This window comes from Sciurus carolinensis, chromosome 16, assembly GCF_902686445.1.
Source record: "Sciurus carolinensis chromosome 16, mSciCar1.2, whole genome shotgun sequence".
NCBI lineage: Eukaryota > Metazoa > Chordata > Mammalia > Rodentia > Sciuridae > Sciurus > Sciurus carolinensis.
This window is the reverse complement of record NC_062228.1, coordinates 1,826,005-1,849,321: the sequence shown is the minus strand read 5'-3', so window position 1 is coordinate 1,849,321 and position 23,317 is coordinate 1,826,005. Positions and strand designations below refer to the sequence as shown.

General features: G+C 55.9%; 1 protein-coding gene across 2 annotated transcripts in view; it reads right to left on the bottom strand.

Annotated features, from left to right (window-relative positions):
• Positions 1 to 23,317, bottom strand: part of Zcchc14 (zinc finger CCHC-type containing 14) — a 59,529-nt gene that overhangs the window by 19,230 nt on the left and 16,982 nt on the right. For both annotated transcript variants that reach the window (XM_047527410.1, XM_047527411.1), the window contains exons 2-3: positions 20,128 to 20,251; positions 2,042 to 2,115 (exon numbers count right to left, since the gene is read on the bottom strand). In XM_047527410.1, the coding sequence (XP_047383366.1) occupies positions 2,042 to 2,115; positions 20,128 to 20,251 (198 nt within the window). The remainder of the gene's footprint in view (positions 1 to 2,041; positions 2,116 to 20,127; positions 20,252 to 23,317) is intronic.

The following is a 23,317-nucleotide window of genomic DNA, read 5'->3' as shown; positions in this document are numbered from 1 at the left end:
CCTTGAACCTGTGACCCCTGCCTCAGCCCCAGCACCTGGCATTACAGGGAGGTGCCACTACCCTTGTCGCACACACAGCTTTTCGATCAACTTGTCCATCACTAGAATAGAAAAACTGCACTGTTTTGGGGGATGGTCATGCCAGACGAGGGGAAGCAGAGTGTGTGGCAGGCTGCTGGGCCAGCTGTGGCCTCTGACCTCCGCTGGCTCCCAGGGACCGGTGACCAGGTGAGATGCTGGAGGTAAGCCAGCAAGTGTCCCACCACTCCTGAGCGAAGGAGCCCGCCTGCCAGCAAGGCCCCAGGGCAGGCTGCAGGCCCTGCGAGGGCAAGGTGGCAGCTCGCGCAGCGGGGCAGGTGTGTTTGTTTTGATCTGTTTTGCGGTGCTGGGGACTGAATCCAGAGCTTCACGGTGCTGGGCAGGTGCTCCACCGAATGAACGGCTGCCCGAGAAAGATGTTTGAAGATTTTGATGAATCCATGCTTCCTATGTGCCTCAAATTATATCCAACAAATGCAGTTTGGGCTGTGGACTCCTGGGACCCCTGGAGGGAAGAATTACCCTCCAAGCACGGAGCGGCTCTGCCACGGTACCAGGAGGAGGTTTCCAGGGGGCCAGCCAGGCCTTCTCCTTGAGCCCCCACAGACTCCAGCTTCACCCTCTGGCCACCCAGCGGCAGCGCAGGCCAGTGGCAGCTCTCCTCCTCAGTCAGAAGCCCCTCTGGGAGGAGGCAGCAAGGGGCCCACCTCTGTGACAAAGCTCAAGTCTCCCAGGAGAGGAGGACACAGGTCTGGCGCACTACGCCACCACGCCTCACACCATGTGCCCTGTGCCGTTCTCCTGGCCACAACTAACCGTCTGGTGGCTTGGGAAACCACTGCCCACCGCAACCAGCGAGATGGAGGCGGCGAGCCAGCCTGCTACACGTGCAGTGCATGCTGAGCCTGGCCACGACTTCCCCAGGGACCTGAAGCAGCGCACTCGCCAGAGAAGCTTCCTGCAGGGGGGAGGACAGCAGCTAGGTGTGCCACATCCCCGGACACCCCAGAGCCCCAGGGCTCTCAGCCTGCTGGCCCACACAACCTTGAGACTCGGGGATTCTGCTGGCTGAGGCTCCTGAGCCACCACAGTCTCCAAGTCCTAAGCTGAAGGAGGGGTCTCCACGCATTTTGAAAGCAGTTAGGTCTCATGATGCAGATCTCCCAAATCCCATGGGGACCTGATCCTGTGCCGTGACACAGCTACAGTCTGAAAAACCAGTGACCTGCTTGCAGCACACACACTGGGCACCAACACTCCCTTATTCCTGGATTCCCCCACGGCCCTGCAGGCACATTTCCCTGACCAGCTGGTCACCTGAGACCACGCGCCCAGTGGTAACAGAAGCCTGAAGTAGCGCACTCGCCAGAGAAGCTTCCTAGCCTCTTTCCCAGCTGGAAGGGCCTAGCAGCTGCTTTCAGGAACAGTTCTAAAGAGAAAGATCAAAAAGTAACCTTTCTCCCCTTCTTCATCCTGCATCTTGAGGCAGGAGGCTAGAGGGATACTAGGAAGGCTAACACGGCAAACCAGGGAGCCAGGACCTGCTGCCCCCGAGGCACGCACTTCTGCGTTGCTCAAGCCACTTTACAGAAGGTCTCCACGCCTCACACACATTAAGTCTCAATTTTCAGAGTTCTTCCCGCCCTCCGGCCTGGTAGCAAGGGCCGCACCCCAGCAGCACGGACTCCGCTCTGGGCCAGCACCTCCCTCCACTCCTCCAGGGCCCAAGGTTCACAGAAGCAATGTCCTCCCTTTGCTGAGGGGAGGTGTGGGCACAGAAGTCCAGTCACTGTCCCCATCACACGGTGAGAGACGCAGAACCGCTCATCCACCCTGCCCCACGCCCACCCGGGGGTCTCTGCCATGAGGAGCCGACCAGTGGCCACTCTGCTCCCCGGCCCACCTCACTTGACACTGCCCCGGGCTCCTGAGAAGCGCAGCTTTGGTTCAGGTGCATCTCAGTTTTCCTACCCTGGCAGGAGAGGGAAAACCAGCGTCTTACCTCAAAGCAGCAGTCGACCTTTCCGTCACTGTGTGAGTGAGACAATCCCTTCAGGTCTATCTTCTCAACACTCGCTGCAAAGCAAACAGAACAAAAGCAGGATCACAAGATGAAGTGAGGCCGAGAGGCGCACGTGCTGGGGACGCAGGGCAGGCGGCTGGCCGCAGGCTGCGTCCCCCATCACCCACACCAGTCTGCATCGGGGCGCGCCCAGTCCCCCCAGTCAGTCCCAGCCCATGAGAACTGGTGCTCAACACCGGCCACAGGGACTGGGCCTGGCCAGGGCAGGGCCCTGCCGCATGCTCCCCCTCCCATGCCAGGCCAGGAGGAGAATCGGGACTTTGAGCAAGCAAGACAAGGCTGCAGAGACCGTAGGTGGATGGCGCCACAGGGGACCCAGCCCCTGCGGTGGGTTCCAAGCCATCGAGTTATTACTCTCTTGCTTCCTCCCTGTCCAAGGTCTGCTCTCCTCAAACATAAAGCGACACCATTCAGTTATAAGCACCCCTTCTTTTTTTTGAGGGGGAAGGTTCCGAGGATTGCAACCAGGGACACTACCACTGAGCTACATACCCAGCCCTTTTCTATTTCTTTACTTTTAGTGACAGTGCCTCACTAAGTTGCTGAGGCTAGCCTCCAACTTGTGCTCCTCCTACCTCAGCCTCCCAAACTGAGGGATCACAGGCACGGCCACCATGCCCAGTTTTCTGGAGCACCACTTCCACATGGGCCACGTGCGCTCAAGACCCCCTCCCCACCACGGCCTCCTGCTCTGTCGCAGGCCCTGGGGTTTCTCAAGCACCCTCTGAGCTGATGCTTCCTCGGCACGAAGAGTCGAGAATGCCTGCCTTCAGGCGGCCAGGAAAGACACGGCAAAGGAGGACGGCTGTGCCAGCAGCTTGTCCAGGCCCCTTCCTCCCTGTCAGCTCAGAGCCCTGACTGACAGACACACAGCATGGCCCGGGACAACCACGACCCAGCAACACTCCCTGCTGGCGCACCTGGTCTGTCACGCCAGGCTGTCCGGAATCCTCTCCAAACAGCCCATTCTGAGAACGGTGTGGACAAGAGACAGGCAGGACGCCCACAGCCCTTAAGGATTTCTTGGTCGCAGAATCCACAGAACCTGGTGTGGCCACGCCACCCAAGACTGGCGCCACCAGCTGCGAGCAGACTTTTAAACTTGATTCATCACGATGGAGTAAGACTGCACTTGCCGCTCCTCGGCAGCCACAGCCACGCGCACTGGCGCTGCCCCTGGATAGCCAGGCGTGGCATGGGGTCCTGGGCTGAGCCGGGCTGGCAGACAGCAGGCACCCTCTGCCTGCCGGTGTCACAGTCCACCTGGCACGCGGCCGCATTCCTTTGCGCTCCGCCACGGGCCGCCTGCCACCCCCATGGCAGGGCAGAGCTCGGCCCACAGGGCCCATGCCTGCAGTCCCTCTGACTCGGCCTGCAGCCCCTGCTGTGCTCCAACAGCCTGACCCCCACCAACAGGTGCCGCTTGGGACCTACGTCCCAGTGCTGGGGCACTGGAGAAGGAACAGCGGCCTGGGGGTGGTCTTCCCTTGCTGCCCGCTTGTGGCAAGCCCCTGACTCAGCGCAGCTCTGCAGGGCAGGGGTGCGCTGTGGAGAATGCTGGCCTCCCAGAGTCTAGAGCTTCACACAGCCCCTTACAGGAAGGGGCTCCTCTGCCCAGATACGCGCGCACTCCCTCCGTGGCATGAGGCGGCACCTGGATGCTGCCTGACCTGATGCTGACCGCCGCGGTCCACTGGCAGGCTGCAGTTCTCACTTCCCCAGAACAGTGCCATCACCCTGACCAAGCCGTTCGGTTCTGTGAGCACCGGAATGAGCCAGTGAATTCAAGACGTGCAGCCGGTGTCTTCCCTGCCCCACGTGCCGGCGCTTGCCAATCCTGCCCCAGGAGTGAAGAGGAGCAGGTGCCCAGACAAGGGACAGAAACCCCAAGGGAGCGACTCAGGTGGAAAGGAGAGTGGAGAGGAGCCCACCAACCCTTCAAGGGAAGGAAGCATTTCTGACCTAGCCAGAGAACAGGAGCCACAGCACCACCGAGGGGCAGCCGGACCCCCGTGCCCTGGAGGGCAAAAGAGGGGTGATGGTGGCCCACACTGGCGGGGAAGGCTAACGGGCGCACACCAGGTTTCAAGATGCCTAAGCACGTGCGCCCCTTGAGAGCCGAGAAGGCCCTTTCAGGGTGAGGCCAGGTTCCCCAGCACGCGCCTCACACGCCGGAGGCCTCGGCTGTCACCCCACAAGAAAGGCAGGCAGGGTGAGAAGGACCACGACGAGCAGAACAAAGAGCGTGTGAGAAGACTCTTCGTAACTAAAAAATCTCACGTGGGAAACACAAATACAGTTCTGTCTAAAAGGCAAGTGAGCCAGGCACGGTGGCCACACCTGTGATCCCTGCAGCTCGGGACGAGACGCTAAGCAACTCGGTGAGGCCTGACCCTCACCTGGCTGCGGGTGTGCTCAGTGGTCAAGTGGCCCTGAGTTCAATCCCTGGAACAAGAAACAAACAACAACAACAACAACAACAAAAAGGGCAAATGAAAACCACTAAAAAGAAAGGGTGTGAGTGCACTGAACGCAGGCCTCCCACAGTCCATGGCCTTCTAGAAGCCAGCAGGCTGGAGTACTGCCCAAGGTGGAGCCTGCCGCGGGAGGCCAGGCCAGCGCCTCGACCCCACCCAGGGCCGCGCCCACTGCAGGGCTGTGGAGTCTGCATCAGCTCCGTGCCAATGGCCTCGCACCTTTGCTGCTGGCCAGGCGGCAGCCACACGTGGTCACTGCAGCCTGCATCTTCAATGGGGCAAGAGGCAGCAACAGCTCATGTGCTGGCAGCCCAGGCTTTGGGCACAGGCCCTCGACAACACTGCCAACGCTGGGCACACCTGCTCTGACTTGCTCTGTGCACAGGAGTGAAACGATGCAAACTCTGTGTCTCAGTCTTCCGTAACGGCGTGAGGACCGAAGAAGAGTGTCCCACTGCAGCAGCTTCACGCCCCACCCGCTCTGGTGCCAGGGATTAAACCCAGGGAGACTGACCACTGAGCGGCGTCCCAGCCCTTTTCCTTCTGAGACAGACTCTCGTAAACTGCTTAGGGCCTCGCTAAGTTGCCCAGGCTGGTCTCTGCAATTCACCTGCCTCCGCTTCCTGAGCACTAGCATCACAGGTGTGCGCCACCAGGCCCTGCAAGTGTCACGTGCTCAGAGTCCCTAAGACAACGGTCGCAGGCAGCAGCACACCACATTCAATGAAACCCAAGACTGAGACGCGGGGGAGACCGCAGGGCTGCTCAGGAGACCGAGCTGAACACGTATCCAACACGACCTGCCCTGAAATCTCAACCGAATGTCCTCTGTGGAGGGGTGGTCACACACGTCAGCGCACAGCCATGCTCTGGGGCCAGTTCCCACCCTCGCTTTGCCACACGGCCCCCCCTGAAATGCCTGCAGATGCAACCTAAACTCGATTCCACAGGGACAGAAGTGTCACCAGGTCAAGGCGTCTAGTCACACCCCTCCACAGGTGAACACTGGGTCAGCCTGGAGGCAAGGCCAAGGCAAGCCCATGAGCACTGCAGGCTACTACACTGCACACCTGGACGCTGGCCACAGCCCCGCCTGAGAGGAGACCTCAGGCGCCAACAACTCGCTTGCAGTTCTCACCGGAGGAGCGGAACATTCTGAAGGCCAGACCAGAGGGCAGGCCCAGCACAGCCCAGGGCTTGCAAGGGGTGTCAGGCAGCACTGACCGGGGGCATCCTGAGGTCACAGGCTGCGTCCCGCCAGGCTCGGGGACTCCGCCACCAGAGGCCTTCCTTCTCAAGTGCAAGTGGATCAACACCCTGAGGTGGAGCTCTGCCCTGGCGCTGCTAGGCGCTGTCCCCCCAGCAGCCACTGGACCCTGGGGTCCCACATCACCAATGCCACGAGCCCCCCCAACCAGCCTGCTTCAGCGACTGCTGTGTTTGCGGCCTCGTTTTCCTGCCTCCCTGTCAGTCACTGTTTTACTCTGATCAGTTCACTGGATTCAAATTTGAAAAGCAATACAGAACTTCCCCAACACACACAGGGGCCACTTGGACCCAAGGAAAAGCACAAAACAGGCCTGAGCAGGGAGTCGCCTCTCAGCAAACAGAGCCAAGGGAGGCCCCGGCAGCTCCATTGAAGCTGAGCCCACACCCGTCCTCACCGTGCCCAGCGGACAGGCTAGCGCTCCCCACTAAACAAACAGTCCCTCCAGTCCATGTGACACTTTTTGTGATTAAAAAGTGCTTGTTTATTGTCAGCTGGAATTCCCGACTACAAGAGGCATTTCCATCAGCAGAGCCATGCCTAGGACAGCCTCACCAACAGAGCCTGGCCTGGCAGCAGCCGGCGCTCCACCCCACACAGGGAAGGAGGGCGCCCTGCAGAACTACAGTGAGGTTGCTGGTGCTTTCCTCTTGCTTTCTGGGCAAACTTGCTTCAGAAACACCTAACTAAATGTGGTCTATAAAAACTCCGTGCTGGGCTAAGGTGGGCAGCAACAGAAGCCCTGAGAGCCCAAACACAGTGGCCCGTGGGGGGTCCCTGGCAGGCCTAGAAGCAGCCATTCCACCACACGGGCGGACGCACTGCTTTCTCCCCGTCCTCCCACGGCACGGGGTGCTCAGACGCGTGCGCCTACTGCAGCCGGATCTTCTGGCCAGAAAGGGAACTGCGAGAACTGGCAGCAAGCGAGTCCAGGGCTCCTGCCCTCCAGGCAGACCTCCCGCTCAGGACGCAGGTGGCTGCCAGACAGGCTCAGGCAGGCCTCCACCCCAGGCAAGGCAGAGGGAGACAAGCCCAGACGGCACTGCGAAGCCTGGAAAACTGAACTGCAACAGGATCGACCCACAACCACGAGGCCAGAACCCAACGAGCAGATCACCCGCGGAGGCAGAAACGTCAGCATCCTCTGAAGGTCTTAAAGCAAAGTCAGCATCTCACATCGTCACACTCAAGAAAATCTACAGGGCGCCACCACCCGACACCCGGGGGTCAGAGCTACTAGAACGCACGCCCACGAGCAGGGGCAAACACCTGCAAACAACACAGGCAGAGACCTGGAACATCAGACATAAAGGGCCACGTGAAAACTGCAGAACTGGAATGTTTTCTCCCTTGGACGGAGGTGGGACCATGCTGTAGGCAGCAGAGGGGGTACGCCCGAAGGGTACAGAGCAGATCCAGGAAATACGTCAAAGGGAAGGACACCGGTGCTTCTCACTGCTGGAGAAGGGCACTTCCAACACAGGAAGGAGAAGCCAGAAGGAGCCCGAGGCAAGGACTAAGGGCAAAGGCTCCCCACACACAAACGCACGCTGTGTGAGGCCGGAGCGTCCCTCCGCTGCAGTGGCACACCGGAGCTGGGCAGAGGGCCCCAACACCTTGCACACCAGAAAGCAAGGAAGTGCCCAAAGAAGGGCAGCACAGGTTCAGAGACAGGAAACATCAGCCTGCAGGGGTTCCCACAGTCAAGCCTGAGACCATATCCTCAGCAAAGGGAAGCACAATAGGCAATGCAGCTATAACCCGCTGAACAAAATGGGAAGTCTTAAAGATGCAGATGAACCACCAGTGTGGACCACCATTAAGAGATGCAGAGAAGCCCACCAGTGTGGACCACCATTAAGAGATGCAGAGAAACCCACCAGGGTGGACCACCCAGGGCATCTGTCACTGTTCCTTATTTGCAGTTGATGCTGGGGGATGAACTGGTTCTTCCTGGCTAACTAGGATCCTAGAGCGGTCATTCCCTCAGATCTTCAGGAATCTCTTGGTGTGGGTTTTACTGGAGTTTTCTCTGATGCTTTATTTCCACAAAGTCCTCTAAGTCACCATGCGTGGGCTAGGGGACCTAGGATCATGCCCACTAGGAAGCACAGACTGAGTCCAGTGGGAGGCCCAGCACAACAGGCATCTTGGGGAAGGTGGGTGTGGCCTGTTCTGATGCCAAACCTCAAAATGAGCATAATTAATGAAACAGGAAACTTATTTCTAAAAGTTATGCCTAATTACTGCTGGTGTTTGGAAATCAATCTATTTTAAAAATACCTAGGGACTAGCTACTTCAAACACCAAAAATCTACATTCTTTTTCTATCTTTTATTGGGGGGGGTGGGGTACCAGGGATTGAACTCAGGGGTACTCAACCACTGAGCCACGTCCCCAGTCCTATTTTGTATTTTATTTAGAGACAGGATCTCACTGAGTTGCTTAGCACCTCACTGTTGCTGAGGATAGCTTTGAACTTGTGATCCTCCTGTCTCAGTCTCCTGAGCAGCTGGGATTACAGGTATGTGCCACCCACTGCACCCAGTGACATTATCTTTCTTATAATTAAAATGATTTAGATAATTAAGACCATCCCAGACCAAACAAGCCTGCTATGGTGCAGTCTGAAAGTTACGAACGCATTTCATGTTCTTAAAGATTTTAAAAATAAAGTAAGAATATGTGATCAAAGCCACATAGTTTTATTTTATCTCCAAATAAAATACAAAAAAGGATTGGGGATAACGCCAGCGGGTTAAGTGCCCGAGTTAAATCCCCAGTACAAAAAAAACAAACAAACAAACAAACAAAAAAAAAAAAACGCAATGAGACCCGTAAGATCCGCACAGGGCGAAGACCTGCTCTCTCCCTCCCAGAAAGACCGACGAACCGGAGCACTGGGAGGCCAAGGCCAGGACCAAGTCTACCAACCTCAAGGCTGGCGAGTTCACACTTTCTGGGCACAACTTACCAACACTCACCCATGTGAGCAGCATCACGTTTAAAAGACCACAAATGCTACTTCAGACTCGGGAAGAAACCATTCTACCACGGAGGCAGGAGAGACCCTGGAGAGCCCTCTGGGCAGAGCCTGGAGGCTGGGGAACGCCCGCCACCTGACTGTTCTGGCCAGGGGGACTCGCAGCAAGGCCAGTCTCCGTGCACAGTGCAGTGTGCACCCTTCATCCCGGAGGGTTTTAGTTTCCACCTCTCATTTTGGGGCAAATGCCTACGAGACTCATGGCTCCCCCACGTCAGGAGGAGAGGAGCCCGGAGCATGCATTCCAACACCACAGGCCACCGTCCCCTCCCAGCCCAGCCCAACCCCGCGGAGGATCCCCAGCCACACAGTCCCTGAGTCAATTCCCCTGTGTGACCACGCCCCGGTCTGCTCCTGACTTCTACTCCAGGACAGGAGGCTGAACCTCGTCTGGGGAGGGCTAAGTCTTCAACTTCCAGTGGGGACAGACACCTCACTTCTCTGGAAGGGCCCCTGGGAATCCACCTGCAAGGACACAGGAAAGGTGGCTCTTTAGCCCCAGGGCTGGCCTGACCCTGGGCCCTGTGCACACTGGGCAAGTGCTCTGCCCCAGTCGCACCTTCAGCCACTGTTTAACTTCATCAGACGGCAGCCCGGTGTTCTCTGAATGCCTGCACCATGTCCTCGTCCCCCGTTACGTACCAAGTTCCTGCTGTCTCTGACCTACTGTCTGCCGCTCCCTGTCATCTCTGCTGGTGTACAGCACTGCAGTCTAATGTGCACTTCCCTGACAACTGAGGACATTTCTTACCTGTTACTTCAAGATCCACACCCTCTGCCTCACAGCATGTGTGGTGTTCTGGGGTCGACAGCATGGCTACGTGTGTCCCAGTGGTCTCCCTGCTGGCTGCCCCTATCTACTTAGACTGCATCCCCCTGTCCATCTGAGATGGCCCTACCGAGAACCAACTGTGGTCACACCCACCAACCACTTTCCTGACCACTGCATAGCTCAGGTCTTCCGGTAGCCCCTTGGGCACACAGCAAGCTGCCCTGTCTGCTTCTGCTGCTCCCACTTTGTTGTATGGAACATCCCAATGCTTGAGAATGTCTGCAGAAAGGATGAATGAGAAAATTTCACGCTCTGGAGATCTGAAACTGGTCACTGTGCCTTCAGCATAACTGATATTTTAGTTACGGAATTCTGCAATCAAAGTAACGTCCACTGTGAACTGGGAGAGCTTCCCACGGTCCCAGGGCACCCCATCCGCTGTGGTCTGGCTCTGAGCGCCCAGCAGGGGTCTCAGACCTTGGTTCTAGACGGACAAACCACCGCTGACACAGCCCAAGACCGAGCCCCGGGAGAAAGGTGCCGTATTGTTGCCGTGAGACGGTCAGGTGCTGGCTCTCGGCAGAAGCTGGCCAACACAGCCCACTCACATCTGCTGCAGCTGTGGGCTGAGCGTCTCTAGAGGCCACCTTCAACTCTTCCTCTGGAACACAACCCCATACAAGGGGTTGGACACACTTTCATTTTCATTTTCCTGTGGAGATCAGGAGAGTGACCGGTGGGAGAAGGTAGCACAGAGGAGGAAAAAATGAGGGGGATCATGACAGGCAGCCCCACTGCAAGGGAAGCGCCCCTGGCAGCAGGAAAGCCAGCATCCTTGAGAGGCGGCCTGCTGGACAGGGATCCCCACCCAGGGAAGGTGCAAGGCCGCCTCCCTCGCATGTGGGGAGCTCAGCCCCCAGGAGGATCTAAAGCCAGCAGCCGGACACCCTTTCTGCGCTCACTGTCCAGGAGGACCTGGTTCTAAACCCGTGGTACCCTTCGTGCTGTGCGAGAGCAGCACACTGCTGCCCCGTGGCTGTGCGTGAGGTGCAGGAGACTGACCTGCGTTCTGCTGCTGAGCGGCACCCGGCCCTTTTTATTTCTTATTTCAGACAGGGTCTCACTAAGTTGCTGAAGCTGGCCTAGAACTTGTGATCCTCCTGCCCCAGCATTCCAGGTAGCTGGGGCCGTAGCTGTGCCTGGCCCCTGCCCATTTTGATCAGTACTCCCAAAGGCCTGGTAGCAAGACAGATCCTAGACCCAGACGTAGTTTTGAAAGGGAGTGCTACAGAAAGGCAGCATATGCCGACTCAGGGTGATCAGCAAGGCAGCCCACCCAGAAGTACTGCACTCGCTCTTCCAGGCATGAGCACAGGTAAACAGGCTTCCAATGCCAGGCCACAAGCCCCTGTGGACAGAAGGGCTTACCACAGCATTAACAGTCCACCTGAGCAGCCTGTCAATGAGGACCAAGTGAAACAGGACACACTGGAAGGGGAAGAGAAGGCAAAAGGCACCATAACACAGCCCCACAAGCATTCCCAAAAGCCTAAGCCAGGGCACAGCAACAGAACAGGGGTGCGGGAGGGTGTGGGAGGGACCAGCAGCATGCCACAGACAACAGGAACCAGAGTCAGATCTTGATTGCAGCCCAGGGTCTCAACTGACAGTGCTACAGTCCACTCTGTTACAAGAGTGGACTGGCATTCTGGTACTTTGGCATGGTACAGACAAGGAATCTCTTCAAACACTTCCCCTTCATGCCCTAAAGACTTCCCCAAACAATCCAGTGGTGGTAGCTTTCTCCCAAATGTGTTTCTTTGTTGCTTCCGATGTGCTCTGGTTTAGGTATGAGGTGTCAAAAGCTCCCATGTGAGATAATGAAGAATGTTCAGAGACAAAACAATTGGCTTATGAGAGCCTTAACCTCATCAGTCTTGATCTTGGGTCCAGAGGGATGGAGTCAGCTGACTGTGGGCTGAACCTCTGAAACTGTGAGCCCCAAATGAATTTTCCCTATTTTACACTGTACTTTTCAGGCTTACTGGTCACAGTGGCAAAAAAGCTGACAAACAGAAATTGGTACCAAGAAGTGGGGTTGTTCCTGTGACTAATCTGACCACGTGGTTCAGAAGCTTTTGGAATTTGTGGGAGGAATTCTGAAAAGTTGAGAAATGCAAGCTACAAAAGTTTCCAATTGTTGTGAGGGGAGCTTAGTGGGCAATTCTAGTGGAGCTCAGAAAACGTGGATGCCAACAGGACTGTGGACAGTAAAGACTGGGTTCATGAGGTTCCAGAGAAGGAGGACAACTGGAAACTGGACTAAAGGCCATTCATGCTACGTTTTAGCTAAGAAGCTGTCTACATTTTGCCCATGTTCTGAAACCTTCTGCGATGCTGATTTAAAGGTGATACATTAGTTGATCTGGCAGATGAAATGTCAAGGCAGCATATCATTCAGGTGGTAGTGTAGTATGGGTTTTGCTGGCAGCTTTTAGTCAAGTTTACTGTGATAATCAAAAGCAAAAACAGGCGTGGTGGCACATGCCTGTATTCACAATGGTTTGGGAGGCTGAGACAGGAAGATTGTGAATTCAAAGTCAGTCTCAGCAATTTAGTGAGGCCCTCCCTAAGCAACTTAGTGAGACCCAGTCTCAAAATATAAAATAAAAAGGGCTGGGGATGTGGCTCAGTGGTTAAGTGCACCTCCATTCAGTCCCTGATACCAAAAAACCAAAACAAATGAACAAAAAAAGAGCAAAAAGCAAAGTAGGAAGACTTGAAAAATTTTGAAGTTTGGCCAGAAAAGTGGGGCTAAGGAAGTTGTGGTTGTCGAAGACTTTATAGCCACTAAAAAGATGCTAAATACTCTTCCCAGAGACAAAAGGCAAATGGCTTGAGGTCATCTCAGGGATTGGCAAGACCACACTCATCTCAGGCTCGAGGGTATAAAAGTAAAAATTTCCTTGACAAGAGACCAGAGGGGGACCCTGCTTACAGAAGGTGTCCTACGAAGTTGCTGCACTGTGCTCAGCTGCCCAGGAACTCAGAGGCTGCTGCAGTCATGGTCCCAGGAGGCTAGGCTAATGCTCAAGATGGCAGCAGACATCGTCATCAACCACATGGTGCTGGTTCTGCAGGAATGGAGGGTGCTGGAGTTGGGAGCCATGAGGCTGCTACTGAGATCTCAAAGGAGGCCTGAGAGGCCCAGTACAGCAGGGCTGGTATCTCTGCAGGCATCCCCTGAGAGGGTGATGCGTAAAGATGTGAGAAGGAATCTGATGCTGCACTGGAGACCTCTGAGACTAAGAGAGATGCAGTGACGAGGAGTGCCTGCCAAGGAAAGCTACGGGAGTTGAGCCAACACAAGCCAAGACAGAGGTCATGTGGGCTGCAATCAGCAAGCTCACGGGGGCAGAGCTACACAGTCCTTTGGAGAGAACATCACAATGCCATGTGCCCCAGATACTGGATGTGGAGCTACAGGACTTATTTAAGCAGTTGGATTTTGGTCTTGCTTTGGTCCCATCCCTCTTTTTATGCCTCTGTCTCTCTGTATGGAATAAAAATGTTTACTCTATACCTTTATATATGGGATATATGTGATTTGTTTTTGATTTTTACAGGGTCTCACACTGAGAGTTTGCCTCAAGTCTCACAGGAGACATTGACTGAACTTGGATGTTCGGGTAATGCTGAAACTGTTAAAAAAAAAAAAAACGACTATGGGGTCCTGAAAGTGCATTAAATGCATTTTGCACTGTGAGATGGGCATGAACTTTTGGGGGCAGTGGTGAAATGTTACGGTTTAGATGTGAGGTGTCACCCAAAAGCTCATGTATGAAACAATGCGAGAATGTTCAGAGGTGAAATGATCAGATTATGGGAGCTATAACCTTATCAGTAGATTAATACACAGATAAGGATTAACTGGGTGGTGAGTCTGGCCAGGCAGGGTGTTTAGGGTGTGGCTGGAAGAGGTTGACCACGGGAAGGGGGCGGTGTCTGCCTTTAGGGTTTATCCTCTGTCTCTGGTGTGAGGCTCCCTGCTTCCTGTGTCGTGTCCTGAGCTGCTTTCTTCTTCCACACTCTTCCATCGTGATGTTCTACCTCACCTTAGCAACAGAGTTGGCTGACCATGGACTGAGACCTCTGAAACCATGAGTCCAAATAAACTTTTCCTCCTCAACACTGTACTTGTCAGGTCTACCGGTCACAGTGGTAAAAAAGCTGACTAAAACACAATGCTTCTTTAAGTAGTTTAGTTCTCATGCCCAACAACAAGAAGCTACTTCAATAATCATCAAAACTAAGCCCCAAAAAGTGTCACTCTAAAGGTGGTATTACTTAAGACATATGAGAAAGATTGAACAAGGAGCCAGCACAAAATGCCCCTCCACAGGTCCCCCCAAACAGGTCTTTCACATTTGGGTACAGAAACTGCTCCTGAAACCCTTTCCCAAAAGACTCCTGGGCTGCACTGCCCAAAAAACAGTTTCACTTAAAAAATCAAAAACCTCAGCTGAAGAATGTTCCTGAAATCTCGTCAACTTCCCACTTCCACACGGTGGGGTGTGGGGAGTCCTGGGCAGGTCACATCTTGGGCCATTGTCACTACGCCCTGAGGAAACAACCCCTCCCCGTGCATCTTCCCAGGTCAGACCAGGCCACACCTAACACACCTAAGCACTGCGTGGTATACTCGGGATCTCGTCACCACAGCCCTGCACTGACTGGACATTTTGCTTCTCTGGACATGGCGGGAAAAACCACAGCCATGCGCAGTGATGAAAAACAAAGTTGGAAAGATCCTAAACAACAGCAGGGACCAAAGCCTCCTTCTGCTTCTCTCCACACACAGCCAGAGACATGGCTCTTGAATTCTGAGCCTCAGGAATGTTACTGAGTTTGTTACTAAGACAAACATTTTACTCAGTACTAATAAGTACGAAGCACAGTACCACCCAGAAGGGACATAAAATTGAAAGGTTCACAGAAGCAAGGCCTGTCCTGAACTTCAAAGGGTAGGGCCTGCTGGGCAAGGGGCGCATACACAGGCCAGGAACCTAAGAGGCAAGCGTCACTCAAGATGAGACAGGGACAGGGGGGTCGGGGAGACAGGCGGCAGTGTGGTGGTATGCGGCTGCGGCTGACCCATGTGCTCTGCGCGCGTGGCTGTGGGCACAGCCGTGAACCCTCCATGCCTCATCTTCTCACCTGAACAGAAGGAACACTGGTCCCTTCTTCCCGGGACTGAGGCCCCAGACTCCTGCGCACACACTAACCCGGGGCTCGGGCTGCAGTCAGGGCTGCCGCGATTCCACAGAGATGGCCCTGGTCACTACGGACGATGACTGAGAGGAGCGAGGCAAGACAGGAGGCCCTGCAGGCAGCAGATGCAAAGGAAGAAGGAAAAGGAGCCAGAGGGCCTGAGTGCGGCAAGGATCATGAGCGATACCTCCAAGACCTGGGGTCTGGCTTCCCGGCTGCACTGCAACCAGGGAAGGGATGCGCTCGGCAGCGGGCTCAGGACAAGTGCATGGCAAGAGGGGCTCAGCAGAACTCCAGACCTGAGCACCCTGGACAAGACCCCTGGGAGAGGACCGGCAGAGGCAGAGGAGCTTTTGGGCCACTACTAGGGGTAGACAAGGAGGGCCTGAAAGGAAGCAGAGAGTCAAAAGGAAGGGCAGGCACAGGGCTTGCAGGAAACCAGGGGCACAGGCCAAGGACACTTGCATGTGGGGGCTTCCCAATGTAAAAATAGGAAGGAAACCACAGGCGGGGAGGGCTGGGGGAGATCGCCACGTCAAGAGAGACCCCCGGGTTTGTCGACAGGGGGCTGCTTGAGCCCTCCCTCGGAGCAGCTCAGAGGCCCAGGCACTGGCACAGGATGGTCAAGACCCTATGGGGCCAAGGAACAGCTCAAGGAATGAAAGAGGTCTCACCTGCCATCCCACGGAGAGGGAGTCCCTCTGCAGAAGAGTAACGGGACCCACGACATCGGCAATGTGTCCTGTGTAAGGATACGACCCACAACCACTTACAAGACAGAAAGCTCAAGAGAAAAGCAGTCAGTCAACGGACATTACGTCCCAGATGACCCAGCTGCTGAACTTAGCAGGCCAGGGCTTGAAAGTGCTTATTAGAACTATGTTGAAGGATCTTAAAATTTTTTAAAGCGCTCCAATAAAGAAATGGATAGGGGGCTGGGGCTGGGGCTCAGTGGGAGCACATTAGCCTAGCACATGTAAGGCACTGGGTTCCATCCTCAGCACCACATAAAAATAACCAAATAGAAGTAAAGGGGGGGGGGGGGGAGAAAAGAAAAGAAAAGAGAGAGAAAGGGACAGGATCTCAGCAGAGGAACAGAACCCAACAGAAACTCGAACTGAACAGCACAACCCCTGACGTAGTGCCACCAGGCCGACCAGCAGGTTGGGACCAGAAACGGCAAGTGAGCACACCAGCATCTCCAGAGGGGGCTGGAGAGGGCAGTGGGCCGCAGACCTGGGACTCTACCTGCTCCACGCCGGAACGGGAGCCTGGTGGAGAGGAGAGTCCAGAGAGCAGGACCTCAGGAGGGCTGGAAACTCCTCCAGATGTGAGAAAGACAACAGGGAAATAAGGACGAGAAGACCACACTAGGGACACGGAGTCAAGCCACACCCACCAGACAGAGAAAGCGGCACGAGGCAGGGCCACCAGCAGCAGAGCTCTCCCTGGAGAGGCCGGAGGAGAGCGGAACACCAACCTGAAAGTTCACTCGCCCGGACCGGAACCGTCGCGGAAACAGAAACAATGCTTTTTTGTTTTTTTGGTTTTTAATATAATCAGCGCAATTGAGCAGGTTTTTTTTATTTTATTTTTAGTTGTCGGTGGACACAGTATCTTTATTGTATTCATTTTTTGATTTTTATGTGGTGCTGAGGATCAAACCCAGTGTCTCACACCTGCCAGGCCAGTGCTTTACCACTGCGCCACAGCACCAGCCCCCAGAGACAATCTTAAGTGAGTGAAAACTGGAGGGTCCGGGTCAGCAAGCTGCAGGAGACGACAGACCCTGAGCACCAGGAGGCAGAGGGTGGCACCAGCAACAAAGAGACTAAGATTAAGAGCGCTTGTCCCTGTACTTTCCCAGATGCACACAGGCCCTGAGTGCACCACACAGCGGAAGCACCAGGGGTAGGGGCCACTTTCCAAAGTGGACGTACACTGCCCCAGCCAATTCCACACTACCTGTATGACATCGAGGAGCAAAAAGAAGCTCCTGGAGCTGAGCAGCTCAGGTGGCTGCGCAGGAGGTTCTTGAGTTCAAAGCCAGCCTCAGCAACTTAGTGAGGCCCTAAGCAACTAAGCGAGACCCTGGTCTCTAAATAAAATACAAAAAAAGGGCTGGGGATGTGGCTCAGTGGTTAAGTGCCCCTGGGTTCAATCCCTGGGACCAAAAACAAACAAAAAGAAGTGCCTGGAAATTCAATAGTTGGCACTTTCGAGTGGTACCAACTGCCTCAGTGCCCACTGGAGATCACAGCTCTTGAGGTTCCCACACTTCGGCGCCCTGGAGAGCCTGAAAAGCTAGAGGAGTGCACTGTGCCCGGCACCAGCACAGCTGGCCTCGTGAGACCCATTCCGCTGGGCCACAGGGGCCCGGGTGTGGCACGAATAACCTCACTCCTGAGCCTGATCACATTCCCTAGGCCAACTGAGGAACCAGTCACTCAAACAGCTGTGTTCTTCAGCTCAGATGAGAATCCCTGGTTGAGGAAGGTTGTGAATCACCAGTTCAAAAATCAGCAAGCACTGCCCACCACGCACAAGACCCTGGGTTCATCCCTAGCACTGCAAAAAAATTAAAAAATTGAAAAAAATTTTCTAATGAAAAATGAAAATAATAACTATAGTAAAATGAAGTTTAGTATAACTCACTGCAAAATGCTTTGACCTCTCCTTTGTGTGTTATTCAGTACAAACGCTGAATAAAGAGAAAGAGCCACTGGCACTGCAAACTCCTCAGCTCCCACCGCACACAGCAACCCCATGCAGCCAGGGGACACTGCTGGCATGTGGCCCCAGATTCCACGCTTAAGTCCTGCCTCGTTGGGACTGTGCTCTGATCAGGGTGGGGTTGGTCCCACCACAAGTTCCAGATGCTTGGGGTACAGGCTCCAGGCTATCTCTGCCATGACCACGCCGCGTAACAAAGCAAGAGCCTCCCAACACCTCAGTTTTGAGGTGTACCAAGTAAGTACCTACGTACGTACGTACTGAACCACCGAGCCTGGGAATCCAGAGCTTCCAAGAAATAGCAGGGGGCCAGAGAGCGCAGAGCCCCAGCTGCGCTGCCAAGGGCTGGGCTGACAGCTGGACACCAGGAGCAGAGGTCCCAGCTGCTCTGGGTCCCAAGAACAAAGCCGCAGAGTGTCCTCCCTGTGGCATTCTCAAGAGTCTCCTCCTCAGCAGACAATCTGAGCTTCACTGATGGCAGCACGGGGACAGGAGCTGGGAAACTCGACTCCCAGTCTGCAAGGCTCCCAGACTCGTCCACTCCGGCACAGGCGCTGAGTGAGACGTGGCTCTGCAGCAACAGCCAGTTGCTGCTGGGCGCCCTCCGCACAGTGAGAAGCACGGGGAAAAGTCACAGCTCCCCCAAACGTGAGCTGAGAGCACAGGCTCTGGGCTTGCCTCCCAGCTTCCCTGTGACCTGGCTCTCGTCCGTAAAGTGGGGCGACGACCACCTCAGACTAGAAACAAGCACGTGACCAGGGTGCCAGGGTATCGGGAAGGTGACGGAAGTCAGCAGTGCAGCAATGCCAGTCCCCAACTGGCTCCCTGCACTTCCACAGGTAAGAAGCTCCAAAGTCTGACCACCACCTTCTAAGTCAAGCCTATCGTTTCACTCTTCCAAAGAAGCAGAGAGAAACCAAAGCAGAAGTGAAACCCAGAAAAGGCAAGGAGGAACCCCGCCAGCAGAAAACCACACATCCTAGAGTCGCTCCAGTCTCGCAGGAAAGGTGACTGAGGACAGCAGGGGTGACTCAGAAGACCAGGCTCTTCTGGGCCAGGACCTGAGGCTGGCAAGGGGAGGATGTTGTGGGGTCCAGCAGCTCCAAGCACCTCTGTGGGGACATGACAGCCCCACTACCGCGGGCCGCCTGCTCCCGCCCTGTCGCAGTTGGCATCAGGACCGACTCGGCCACAAAGCATCCACAAGCGCGTGGCACGTGGCAGCCATGTGTGTTGAAACTATTTATCTTTAAAAAGTAAAAAACTCACTATGGTACAGAAGCAGCCACCCTCCAATTCAGAGGCCACACTGCTGCTGGCAGGGCAGGCTCACCCCACAGCAGCCCTTGGCCCAAGAGGGCGCAGGCAGGAGGAAGCAGGGTAGAGCAGGCCAGTCCCAGGCTGGGAGTGTGTCTCCGTCACCAGGATAAGGAGATGGAAGCCTCTCTCGGGAGGGACGGTAACTAAGACAACTGGGACCAAAGGGCTAGGACGGGGCTTGAGGCAGAGCACCTGCCTGGCACATGCAAGGCCCCACGTTCCACCCTCAGCACCACAGAAAGATGAGTAAAGGGAAGAAACACACACAGCCCCCTGGGTTCCAGGGCCAGTGGCCATCGCATGCCTCACGGGCTGCCCCAGGCCACAGCTCACACCCTGCCTCGTGCCCACACAACAGAACGTGGGCACCTTCAAGGGCTGGCTCTCCGTGATCGGTGGGCACAGGGCCCTGTAGAAACACAGGGTTCACCAAGCTGCCGTGAGATGAAACGCCAGGGAGCAAGAGGTAGGCAGAGGAGGGACAGCGTGGAGAAGCGGGCAGCCCTGCCTACCACAGCATGAGATGTGCAGGAGACACACACTTATAAGTGGCAGTAGGGCTGCAGGATGCAGGACCCAACCAGGATGCGCCTCCTCGTCCCCCCTCAGTTCTGCTCAGATCCCCGGGACTGTGTCGATTCCGCCTGGTCCCAGGAATCACCTTCGCTCTCGCAGGCACCTATCTACCGCACAGCCAGTTATTTTAGAACAGCTGCAGAAGTCACACACAGCACCACAAGGACCAAAGGCCTCATGTGGAACACCCACACCCATGGCCCCACTGGCCACTGAGCTGCATACCACAGGGGCCAGAGGGCACAGGAGTCCAGTGGCACCAAGTCCAGGCAGAGGGAGAAGATACAGCACACATGGAAGGAGGTGCCAGGTGCCACACTCTGGGGCCACTCGAAGGACGGCACTGCCCAGAATCCAGGGCCTCTGGGGTGGGAAGGGAAGGAGCTGGATAACGTTTACTGTTTCCTCTTAACAAACACCCATAATGCTCATGAATCACTCGCAAAACCACAGAAACTCGCCTTCCTGAGCCCAGCACAGCTGAATGATGCGAAGCCCGGAGCAGCGTACCACCCAGCCCACGCCTGCAGGAGCCCAGTGACCCACCTTTGCCGTGCTTCCCCACGGGCCTCTTGGGCAGCGCCTCCTCCGTGGAATGTGCTGAGGTGTGCAGTGCCTTCTCCAGGCTGTTGCTGACGCCGTGGAGCGGGGCCTCTGTCCGCGGAGCCATCTGAGGGAAGAGACAGGACCGTCTTACTTTCTCCCATTCAGCCGGGGTGCAATGGCGTTTGCTCCTGTTCCAGAGGCATGCACGTACGCCTTGGATTCAGCTTTTCTATAAAACGTGAACTACTACTGTCACGGTAAGTACTTCCTAAGAAAGACAGCGCTTCCACTCTCTGTTCCTCTGCACCAAAATTAAAACAGCCCAGCAGACGGGGCCTGTCCTGTTCAGCGGCTCATCACACAGGACAGAAATCCCACAGCCCACTGCATTATATGCCTCCATCCGAAGCAAAACCTGGTTTTTGTATTTCCTCTACGATGCTGATGACACAGCAGGATGACACTGCCCTCCACAAACCTGGAGGACAGGACGTGAGCCGCCTGAAGGAGGGGGAGCAGCAGGTAGCTGCCCGGCCTCTGCCAGGGCAGCGCGCGTGATCCTCCAGGACTGCGAGAGCAGAGCCCCGCGGGGAAACCCTTCCCAGGGCAAGAGGTGCCCCCGCGTCTCTAGTACTGAAAACCTGCCAATGTCCTCAGCGCCCACAGACGGAGACTGAAGACACAAGCTGCAGGTCACCCAGAGGGGCTGCGGCAGGCCCCGAGAAGCGGCATGGTGAAAGCTTCGACGCTCACAACCAAGCACGACGGCAGCCAGGGAATGTGGTCCCCCCCCGACCCAAGTCAACAGGCCCGGCTGCCACTGCGGACTGGACAGCGAGCACAGAAGCCATAGCCACGTCACGCAGGCTCGCTCTGCCCCAGCCTAGCAAAGGCCTGCTGGGCTGCTGGTCGGGGCTCTGCCCACAGGCGCCCAAGGCAGCTCAAGACCCTCCGAGAAGGCAGCACATCACAGGTCAGGCAATTTTTAAGTTCACAAACTCCATGAAATAAATCACAGACACCCAGCCTCCTCCCGGAAGCCATTATCTTTGGATAATACTAGATTTTAGTGGCTTCTGCAGGTAACCTGATGGGATGGGTTCCCCGACCACTGGCGGAGCGCTCCAAGGTGAGAGCTTTCCCGGGAACCAGGAAGACAGAGTGAGCACAAGCAGGACACCATTGCCGCCCAGGACCGCCGGTTCTCGCTCCAAGCAGGAAACGTGGGCCCGGGGGACCTCAACTTCACAGCAACCAACCACAGGGCACCTGGCCACCACCTCCAGACTCTCCTGCCCATGGGGAGTAGAGTACCAACGCCGGGTCTCAAAGAAGGGTGACAACCGGGCCAGGGTGGCTGGCCAGCAGAGAAGCGCCCACCCCAGACCAGGAAATTCCTGGGTCCAGACTACCTTATCCAGGAGTAAAAACTGACCCCAACCCCAGGCCTGAGTGGTGGCCTTTGACCCTACTGGGCACCAAGCCCTGAGGCACAGGGACACCCACCAGTGTCCACACAGCCACCAGTCAGGAGCTCTGGGCAGCTGTTCCTTGTGCTTTGTGCACAATGCCAACCTGCGGCCAGGCTGGGACCAGGCGCAGGCCTCACATGGCGTCAGCTTGCCAGCAGGGACAGCAGGAAGTGCTCCCTGAGGATGGACAGGAAGAGCCAGGAGCCCGGGGGAAGCTGCACGCTCCCCTCTGACGCGAGGCAGGGGAGGAAACGCAGCACGACTGCAGCCCCTGGAGCCACGGGCGTGAGTGGTTCTTCTCGGTTGTGCACATGTTCATTCTTTCCAGCCCGGCCTTCATCTTCCTCTGCTCCTTTGTTTACATTAAAAGCTGCCTTCGCTTGCGTTTCCCAGAAATGCTATTTTGGGTTATTTTTGGTCAGACTAATTTGCCCACGTGACCCACGGAGCTCAACTCAGATGCTCTCTGACTCACGCTCGCCCACACAGCCCGCCAGCGGCTGGAGGTGCAGGAGACAGGCCTGATGGTTCCGACGCTGCCTTCCGCGCCTGCGCAGAGGCCAACAGCACATTCCACCAACAAAGTCCGACTCCGCCTCGCTGGATTTCCCCCACTAGCTCCCAGTTCTCTGAGTAAACCTCCTGCTTCGGGCCCTGCCCCGCTGCCAGCCCTCTCATCTTCAGGGTGGCCTCCCCGCGCCCACCCAGGCCCTGCTGCCTGGCCCACTGCTTACCCTCTTCCCAGGAGGATGCTGCCTCCCACCTGCCTGGGCCTCCGCACTAGCTGTTCCCTGCCTTCACATCCAAATCCAGCAGGAACTCCCTGGGGTCCAGCCAGGACAGGGGTTGGGTTTTGTTTGCTGCAGGATCCCAAACTTAGAACAGGCCTGTGGTGAGGCAGGTGCCGATCTCTCTGTATAATACACCCCATCCAATTTTATCAGGATGAACAAAGAAGCACCTCTACTTCAAAGTCAAGTTTCCATAAGCTCGATCAACAACACAGACAAGGCGTGAGGTGGACCCGACATGAAGCAACACCTGGGCAGGCAGGGCACATTCCATCCTGTGGTTCCGGGGCTGCCATGCCTGAGGTGCCTGACAGGAATACGGTCCAGGCACCTGGGCTCCACAGCTCACCCGTCGTCACAGCTGTGAAGATGAGCGGCTGCGCCAGCCTCCAGGTGCAGAGAGCCTCTGGCAGGAGGTGAGGCACAGGCTCCTGGTCAGGTCTGGGGGCCACGGTTCTGCATCTCCAACTACTCCAGGTGAACTAGAGCATGATGGCCACACAGGCACTCAAGAGCAGCGTCCAGCGCAGCCCAGTGCCCTGCAGGATCCTAAGGCTGCCCGCCACCCTCAGACATTACACCCTCTAGAAAGCCCTGGACACCCAATGAAAAAAGAATGCTACATGGGTCTTGTCAAAGCTTTGTGTTTAAAATTCACTTTAATATTTGTGAACCAGAAGCATGGTTTTTAGAAATTCAATTTTTAACAATCGATTTCATTTTTAAATAGAACATGCTAATAGACACTGATCACAAGAGATAAGCTGACCAGGGCCAGGGCCTCCAAAGCCTGGTGCCCCTCTACCAACAGGCACCAGGAGGCCCCTGGAGGACAGCAACAGGCTGCCAGAGCAGGGTCTCAGCCTTCTACTGTGCCAACCACCCTGCAGCCTTCCGAGGACACCTACTGACCCCTCCCCACAAACA